We start from the raw sequence: 10,026 nt of genomic DNA on the forward strand, positions 1-10,026 counted from the left end.
CTTAACCTTAGACGGAGACAAGTGGTTCAAGTTTTAGCAAAACTGTAGTGTTTATATTGTTAACCTTAATCAATCTAAGATTATTTAGTATTAAAATAATAAAAAATTTTAATATTAACTGATTTTTACATTACTTCTACAACACTATGCTGTACTTCCGTATCTCAAAATATACAGAATATAGATACCGATAATTACAGAAACTACCTTTTGTATTGAAAGTAAACTAATTGAAATTATGGTAATGAAAATTACAATATAATTTACTCAAGTATCATTTTGTTCTGGCCATCTGCGGAGTGGCTAATTTGGAAAATCTTTCCCCTCTCATCAATTTTATCCCACACATGTTTAACCTCTCCCTGTGCCCAGGCAATTGCATTGCCCTTTAAGTATTATCAGTGGTATTTTGAATTTAACCCGATTCCCTAACAAAAATTCAATTGGACAAATTAAAGAAATCAGTTATATTGTTGCACAAAATAATTTATTTTAAAACATCAAATTACAAAAATATTTTTTTAAAGTTTTCCCACTCAGGGAAAATTATTAGCCTTTATTTTTAATTTGAGTTAAAGCTTTGTCCAGTTGAGCTCTCTTCTTCCTTAAAACCTTCAAATAATTTTCTTGTTTGACCTGCAAAAATTAAATTTAGTAACATGACAAGTTTTATTCTGTCAAAATTAATCTAACTGATAGTAAACAATGACAAGAGTAAATTAACCTTTAGTCTTAAGTGATATGCAATAAACCCCAATAGAAAATCATGGATGGATGGATGGCGAAGGGCACAAAATAGATTTGTATGTGAAAATTTCTATTTTTTTAAAAAAGTAGTAGCTAGAAAAAATATAAACTAAGATATTTCAATTAACAAATATTTTCGAATACATAAGTCAGATTCTAGAAAAGAGGGGTCAAAAGATCTATTAAAAAAACTTTCTTATAATAAGGAAAAGTATTGTGTCATTTTATACTTATTAGCTTGTACTACCCTATATATATAACTAGCTTTAATACCCGGCTTCGCCCGAAGTCTTAGTTTAGTTTTAATGAATTATCTGATTTGTACGTAAGAAAGGTAAATGCTGTAGCAAAAGCGTAACACCAGTGGCGGCTTAAGATGGCTGGATCCCCGGGGCGCCCCCCCTCCTTACGCCGCCACTGCGTAACACGCGTAGCAAAAAGTCCTCAACTACTTATAAATCCCAACTAAACCCCCCCTTCTACAAAGTCCCTTTCTTTCACACTAACTCCCCTTCTACGAATTTCACACTAACCCGTTAAAAAAGTTTAAAGGTCGGGACGGGCGCAAGGAACTCGAGAGAGGAGATAAGGGAAGCAAAGGGGTGGAAGTCGAGAAAAAAAAATTTTAAAGCCGAGACCAGCTGGAAGCAAAGTGGCGAAAGTCAAAACTCGAGTAAAACAAAATTGAATTATAAGTAAAATTGAATTAGATTAACAACCAGGTCAGGTATTTGGAATTAGGCGTGTTTAGTTGGAAATCAGGCCCTGAACATTGAGTTAAAATTTCAAAGCTCTAGAGCTAACCATTCTTGAGTTTTTAGGAACATGACATACAAATAAATAAATAAATAAATAAAAGGACAAACTTTAAGACTTATAGTTATAGATAAAATAATATAAAATAAATTTTGTTTTTCATATTAATTGTAAACTGCCCAATTTTTGTGAAAATATACAAAATTAAGGTAGACATTAAAATAAAAATGATGAAAACCCATAACCACCTGAATTAATAGAATGAAAATTCACCCTGGGTATTAGCCTACATGTAGCTGATTATTAAGTTCTAATTTTTAATTGGATGCAAGATTTTAAAACACTTACCAAATCACCTGTCAGTTTTTCATAATTAAGAGCTTCAGTTGGTATATTTTTTATTTTTAATACTTTCTTTTTCACTCTGCTTGAAAGAGAAAGGAATAACACCCTCAGTATTTGAAAATAAAATTATTTCAAATTTGTGAAACTTAATATGCGAGTCAACTTGAAAGAATTAGTTCCTAATCATTGTTACCGAAGGAAACTTTTTTAAATAACAGTCCAGGACAGTGTCAAATAGTGGAAATTATGTTAAAAAGTAGCTAATTGAAATTTTCAAACTATTTATTTTAGAGTAGTAACATCAACCATTTTCAGTGGTATTATAATCAGCTAGGCTAATACCCAAGGCACCGGCACCTTAGGCCTAAGTCATCATGCGACTTTTGAAGCCAATAATTCAGGTGGCCGGGTTACAATGAGTAGGAGGGTCCTGCATGCCACGAGATCGAGCCAACAGCTCCCTATACACTAACTATTACCGTTAACCTCGACAAGTTTTTATGGAAGGGGAAACCGAAGAACTCTGGGGAAAACCCCTTAAACCAGTGGGGAGAGAACTTGCAAACTCAACGCAGAAGGAGTTGTTCCGAGTTTTCACCCAGTGCCACAAGCTGGGATTGAACCCGGCTCCCCTAGCTGCGAGGCGAAAGTGCTAACCACTCCGCCACCCCACTCATATTGTCCTGGAAATTGTTAACTATTATTAATTTCCATTAATTTGTTACCCAACAGCAATTAAGAATATTGTACTGAAAGACTAATAGTTAACCGTTAAAACATAAAACACTCAACTCTTTTTGGTATTCCTCCAGCATTTTCAATGTTGCTGGAGTGTCACAATTGTCATTATGCATCCTCAATTTTCTGCAATTGAAGGAAAAATATTAGGAATCTTACCAAAATGTTTATTTAGCCGAAAAGGTTATATAAAAAATATGAAAATTAAACTGTAAAAGAATGGTAAGTGAAAATGTGCAAAATTGAGGATTAGAAGTTTGGCTAGAAATGAGCTTTTAAATTACTTTGCGCATTCACTAAGAATTAAATCAATGAACTGATCTCTCTTTTCCAAATCATCATGTTCCGAATTCTTTTTCCTCTTGTTACTGTTTTTCTTTAGTTTTATCGCCATATTTTAGTTATCTGCTAATGTATTAAATAATTACTATGGTGAAGCGTAAAAATCTAGGTATTTGGATTATTCCACATCAAATTTCCCCAAATTCGTGAACTTATACTTATTTGGTAAATCAAAATTTATAGCTTCATAATGTCCTGAGTGAATTAAGCTTTGATGGGGTTTGAAATTTTCAACCTTCTTCTTTGAAGAAAACTTAGTTACAATGGAAATTGTTTGCTTAATCCAATAAATACTAATTTTCAAAATGAGCAACGGGTAACTTTCATGAAATGTACCAGCATCAGGGCTGCCAAGAGAGTTGAGATGGTCATGATCATGCACTTCAACAAAGAGGTCAGTTTTAGGGAACGAATGAGATACAGGGTTGATTTAATTTTTTTATGGGAAAGGAGCTTACTGTTGAAATTGTATTTGGCAGCGACCCTAAAAATCAGTCCAAAATTATCCCCAAGAAGAAATATATATTCTTGCTAGCATTTGATGTTGAAAATACCTATACATTTTGAAATTATTTCAAAGCAACTGGAAGAGATGGTACCAAAATTTATTGTCACTTAAATCATACATATCAATACATACTATTTTTTAATTGGATTATGGAGCTTCCAAGGCACTTGTTATCATATCAGTTTTCAATTTTTCTCACATTAAGATAATTGGTTTACATTGGCAAAAACTACATATATTAGTATATTGTAAATATACTAATGTTTCTCTATTGAGTATTCTTTGATAGTGATAGCTATTTAAAATTTGTTTGTCAATTTAATAAAATTCATAGTATTTTATGACAAAAGGTTTAAGTTTTATACATGGATAAAAAAACTCCCTCAAGGCCTAGGATCTTCTAAACAGCCGAGGCAGAGGCCATGACTCAGTTTTCTATTCGATTCTGGGCCCTAAACGAATTGAACAAGGGTTTCAAAACTCCCAATTCCCATGGCTAAGCACCAAGGCCGAGAGTCATCTAATTGGCGAAGCTCAGTTTGATCCTTGGCCTAATTTGAAAATATTGATCTTTTATAGCTCTTAAACCATAATTTTTTTAAACAGTTCTATAAAAACACTTGTCTATATGAAGGCTAATGAAATAAATATATATTAGTAAGTCTTCACAAGTTTTAAACACAAATAAGTCTAGTTAATTTTTCTTTAAAACACCCGGGGGAGCTAGGAGAGTTGCACATGAAGAAAATTTTAAGTGGTTCTCCTATTGAATTTATTTATACTGTTCAAAATTCTATTTCTTTAGCTTTAAGTGCACAATACGTTTTTTATGTTTCAGTGTGGCTATCACTACATTAGTTTTATCAGCACTGTTCTTTAAAAAGTCCCTACGCTCAATTTCATTGTTACATCTGTTAGAAATATCTTCTAAATTTGCTACAAAAACAGTTTTCTCTTTATCATCATCACATAAATCTAATAAATCTTTGACATTTTCCATTTCAACTTTCAAACTTTTAATTTTTTGGTCTGATTGAAATATTTCTCCTTCCAATTTCTCAACATCAATTTTATTTATAGCTATACCATCTGTCAACATAGTAAACTTCTCCTTTAAAATCTTTATATCTTGAATGCCTCTACGAGGTTTTGCCCCTTTTGATGATATTATAATTTCCTTAATATCAAAGTGCTCACTGTAGTCGGCAATATCAGAAGGTGAAAATACATTTTCAGCTAGTATGCCAACATCTGCTCCATTCGCTAGTAATAGCTTAACAATATCTGCGAACCCTTTTTCTGAAGCATAGTGCAATGGAGTAAAATTATCATTTGTAACAGCGTTAATAGTAGTGCCAGTTTTAACTAATAGTGTCGCAATATCAAGGAAACCATTTTCCGAAGCTATATGTAGCGGTTTTTTCTCATCAATGTTTCTGCCCAAGTTTGATTTTGCAAAATTCATGAGTAACACAACCACTATATCAATGCGGCCTTCTTCAGCTGCTACATAAAGTGGAGTGTAACCATTTTTCTCTCTAACATTAATGTTTGCCTTTTTTTTAAGCAATTGTGAAACGATATCTTTAAAACCATTTTTGGAAGCAAAAAAGAGAGGGGTACAGCCATCTTTATCTTGAACATTAGTTTTTGCACCTTTATCCAGAAGAAAGTTTACGCAACTTGCATGACCATTTTGAGCACTTACAGAAAGCGGTGTGCAACCATTATCTGCAGCGATTTCAATATCAGCTTTATAATCTAGCAAAAGCTTCACAACATCTTTCTGGCCCTTTTTTGATGCAATGTACAGAGGAGTTTGTTTATACTTCTGCAATGCATTTATTTCAGCACCTTTATCTAGTAGCTCTTTACAAAGATCATGATGACCATATTTCGCAGCAAAGTGCAGAGGTGTTCGATCTAATGGATCTCTTGTATTTATTTCAGCCCCAGATAGCAGTAAACGCGTAGCTTTCTGTACATTCCCTACAATGGCTACTTCAAGTAATTTAATGCTAGCATCACATGGGATTACTGTAGCCGAGTTTCCCATTTTCAGGGTATGATAATTTCTACAAGAAAAAGGAAATATTATATTTTCTTTTAATTTATCCTGAAATCTTTGAAAAAACAACATATTGTGACACAAGCAAGGGACTTGGTACAGTTGTAATAGTGAGCAGAAACAGTGCCAATTGCTGCCAGAACTTAATTACTATTAATTTTCCAGAGTTAAGCAAACAGTGTTGGGAAAAAATCATTTCTGGGTGAGTGATTTTCAAAACTGTACTAGGAGTAGGAGGGAAAGATGATACACAAGAGAGATAAATGACACTAACAAGGAGACGAGCCGAGGTGATAATCCCCGATTTTGTTCAAACTCGGGTATAGTGTACACGTCCATGTACCTTAAAAAACCTGCAAGGTTAAAGTTGCGACGGGCTTTTGTTTTGCCAGGCTACCAAAAACGTTTTTGACAACATGATTTGGGATTTTTCCATTGAAAATAACATGGGAATCTGAAGGATTTTAAGGGCCCCTTTGAAACCTTTTAAAAAATGAAAAAAAATTGAAATTTCAAAAACGTAAAAAAATTATATTTATTTTAAAAATTAAATTTAATAAAGTTTAAATGCAATTTGGTTAATTGGGGGACCCTTATTATCCTTCAAATTGCCATGTTATTTTCAATGGAAATAATTCCAAATCATGTTGTCAAAACGAAAGCCCGTCGCAACTTTTTCAAGTTACATGGGAGGTGTACAATATACCAGACTTTGAACAAAATCGGTGATTATCACCTTGGATCGTCTCCTTGTAACAATTATTGTTCAAATGTTTTTTTTTTTGGAAACTGGTCAAAATGGGGTTAAAAAAGTACACAAGAATGTTCCTACCAACATTTTCCTTCTACCCTGTACAACCATTTGTGTTGCCCTTAAAAATTTCACTGATTGGTTTTTAAGAGTTACCACCAAATATCAGAATTGGTTTCAAGATGTAGATATAAAGGCTGATACATGCTACGTATCAATCAATATGGTTTAAGTTAAATCATAAAAAATCCTGATTTAAATAAAAAATGATTGATTTGAATTTAAGAAAATACCAATCAATAGCATAAACAAAAATTTATGAAGAGGATTAGACTTCTGAAAATTCTATTAATTTTATTTCATGTGCGTGTTGGGTAGTTTAAATTAACAGATAAAAATTTAATAAACGAGCAAACACAGTTTAGCTCTGGGTAGTTATTGAGATATCATAAGTTGGTATAATTATTTTCCAGTAGGGTTGTCACAATTTTTACAGAATCAAATTCCTTGACTTTCTCAGATTTTCCTTAACCATTTCCGGAGAGTTTCCCAGACTTATTTATTGCGACAAATTAGTTTTTTTTACCTATAGTTTAGTATCTGAAACTAAATTCCCTGACCTCTAGATGCATATTCAAATTCCCTGACTTTTCCAGCAATTCCAAGTACCATGGTAGCCCTGTCCAGTAATCATTTCATCAGCACAATTTATTCGTCTATGTTTCAGCCTATCTTTTACATACAAGAACAATGATACTCATAACCAGCATATTTAGAACTTGTGATAGTCATACTTCCACGAAGCATTTTTATGACTTTTGACCATGCCATTACAATACCATGAACCTGTAATGGCTTTGAAATTAGTTACTATGGTAACTAATTCCCTTTTGTACCAGCCCATTGCTAAGAATAGCATTACCTGAAAGCAATATTATTAGCCTAATAGTATATATTGTTACTGAAGAACCTCAGGGTAGAGTCGTACCTGACAAAGGGAATTTTAAGATCATTTGAAAACTTCAAACATAAGTTATTTATATCTAGGGGCACTAAACACAACTATAATTATTAAGCTTGAAAAAGTTACTGTGATGATTGGAGCTGAAAATATACTCTCAATTTCTGATAAGAAAATGATGACTTTAGCATTATTTCATCATAATATAGATTTAAAGAATACATTTACAATTGAGATAAGATGTTCGGAATAATGTTGAAGTTAAAGGCGGTTCTTTATGTTCTTAGATTTCATGTTTTATTTCCACGATAACATCGATAATGTATTTTTTTCTTTATTTATGCTCGTAGAGAATGACTATGTGCTAAGTTATAAAAGTAGCGTGGGTTTAAGCATGGGCCAAATAATGATAAATGATTTGTCATTATTTGGCCCATGGTTTAAGTAGCTCCTAACATAGCTAAAAACGTCAACTAAAATGTTTATACCAACTTATTTTTTGGTAAGGGTACTGCTGGCGAGGGTATAAATACTATGAAAATGTATAATAGCTTTAGCCCGTCGTGGAGCCTCCTAATCTATATTTTCAAAATAAGCCCCGCCTTGTTATATTTTCCGCCTGTAGTAACGTAAGTAACCAAAAAAATAAGCGGTCTAAGAACTACTTAAACTAACTAAAAACCTACTTAAAAACCACTTAAGACAAACTCTAATTTAGCTTAATGGAGGACACTTAAAGCCAACATAGAGCCAACATGAAACAAACTTAAATATCATTTGTAATTTTCTGTATATGTAAGGGTTTGCGCCTTCTTAGAAGTAACAATAGTGGAAGAAAACTAAAAAAAAATCGATTAGGAGGCGTTCCACCCCAATGCGGCTATTTTTAACAATAGGTACTTTTGTTTTTTTTTGGGTTTTGTTTATTTTTTTAAATGTATTATTTGTCAAGGATTACAATAATGCAAAAACTTTTAACCGCAATTTATTATTTAGAAAGATATGATAAATTTAAAATTGTTACTTGCCAGCAATTTTTACCTATTAAAATACGACATATTTCGAGATTTGTGTACGTGTTGGATGAGGTAGGACTGATGACGAATTATATTTAACGACAAGATATTACAAAATTTACCCCCACCCGATTTTTTTATATATTTTTTTGGGGATTACTTTAATTTTAATTTTTTTTTGGCGGAAATGAATATTAACAAAGATATGCATTTTTAAACATTGGCCTTTTGCAGTGAATTTTCCCTAGGACGATTCTTATTTTTTTTATTTCAGGTATTTCAATGCATTTTAGGGGTTTTGGCGGGGATAATAGGTTAGGTTATTTATATTATTAGTTTGGATTAGTATCGGGTTGACGATACTTGATGCATCAGGCTTGGTGCTGTCCTCTAGGTTGCGTTATAGATGGCCCATAGCTTTTTTAGTATGGGGTTGGGGATTTAAATAACCAATAGTTGAATAAAATTTGTAAAATGTTTAAATAATCGAAAGTGAATAAGCCTATTATTTAAATAAAATAAACAATTATTTAAATAAATACCACTTTGATTTAAATAAATGCTTGGTTGCGTAAAAAATAATTAAATAAGTTTTTTAAATAAATCGGAAAATTTGTGGATAATGAATAAACAATTCCGAGCACTAGCCGTCAGGCGCCAATACTTAGAATACATTCGACGTTGCATAAGTCAACATCACACAGACGACATATAATATGACATAGTATGGTTAAAAAAAGGATAAAATGCGTTGAAATACGGGAAAAATTCCCAACCCTTAAAAGTTAGTACTGTTTTGCATTTCAGCCTTTTTCTCTTTCGTCATCAGTCCTATTTTATTCAAAAAGTATTAAAATCTAGTAATTTAAAGAATCGTCCTCGTCATCAGTCCTACCTCATCCAACAATACAGAAATCTCGAAATATGTCGTATTTTCCGTTGTAAAAATTGCTAGCAATTTTACATTGATATCTTTTTAAATAATAACTTGCGGTTAAAACTTTTGGCATTACTGTAATCCTTGACAAATAACAAACCAAAAAAACAAAATAAAACACTAAAAAAACAAAAGTACCTATTGTTAAAAAATCCCATACACACAATCAGTAAGATACTCTACACATTTTCTTTAATAGTTAAATAATGAACATTGTAAATAAATAGACTCACTTTTAATTCCGTTGAAAAGAACAACAAAATGAACAAATTCATGGATGCAGCGGGATACGCGAAGACAAAAATGTATGTGCAAGTCTTGTTTAAGGCTATATATACACTTTTTCGCGGTCTTTTCGACCCCTCTTTTTAGCCACCCGCTAGTCGGCCATCACCTGGAACCACCGGTGGGGGTCTAGGCTCGGGTCTTTGGTCCCAGGATATAGAGAATGGGGGTTAAGGGGGGTAAACTCAACATGAACGCGCCAGGCAAATTCCCCCAAAAAAAAAGAGTGTATACGCTTTGCTAAATAGACTGGCGTGGTCAATGGCTCAACTTGCATACTTTTGCTTCAGAGTGCTACTAGTGGCGCCTCTAACGGCTGGTAAAAGTCATCAGAGGTCCGATAACTCTTGTGCCCTTTTTAAATTTGGTTGATGTTTGTGCAAGTCGCTAAAATTCTTTATAATTAATAATAAAGTACACAAAGGCGTTATCTCTCCACACCCACAACCACAACTATATTTGTAGCAACGCCTCTTATGTGGTCGGGTATCTGACCAATGTCTGCTCTATTTGACATTAGGAAGTTTGGATAAATCAAGTGTCAGTTACAACGCTATCATTAACTTTTTCCA

At 32.8% G+C, this 10,026-nt stretch overlaps 1 protein-coding gene across 10 annotated transcripts; it reads right to left on the reverse strand.

The window, feature by feature from the left end:
- Positions 1-480: 480 nt before the first annotated feature.
- Positions 481-9,493, reverse strand: LOC149957513 (uncharacterized). 10 transcript variants are annotated; one of them, XM_090165589.1, is made up of 6 exons: positions 6,999-7,166; positions 6,876-6,934; positions 2,871-2,991; positions 2,641-2,712; positions 1,852-1,930; positions 481-636 (listed from the first exon to the last, which is right to left on the reverse strand). In XM_090165589.1, the coding sequence occupies exons 3-6, from the start codon at positions 2,978-2,980 to the stop codon at positions 550-552; spliced, it is 348 nt and encodes a 115-aa protein (XP_090021715.1). In that variant the 5' UTR covers positions 2,981-2,991; positions 6,876-6,934; positions 6,999-7,166; the 3' UTR covers positions 481-549. The 10 variants fall into 10 exon arrangements, with proteins under 10 accessions (XP_090021715.1, XP_090021720.1, XP_090021712.1 ...); XM_090165594.1 differs by lacking the exons at positions 6,876-6,934; positions 6,999-7,166 and adding an exon at positions 9,403-9,493 and having other exon boundaries at positions 1,852-1,927; XM_090165586.1 differs by lacking the exons at positions 6,876-6,934; positions 6,999-7,166 and adding an exon at positions 9,403-9,493.
- Between the last annotated feature and the right edge of the window lie 533 nt (positions 9,494-10,026).

This window comes from Leiobunum rupestre, chromosome 2 (assembly GCF_980474605.1).
Source record: "Leiobunum rupestre chromosome 2, qqLeiRupe1.1.hap1, whole genome shotgun sequence".
Classification (NCBI taxonomy): Eukaryota; Metazoa; Arthropoda; class Arachnida; order Opiliones; family Sclerosomatidae; genus Leiobunum; species Leiobunum rupestre.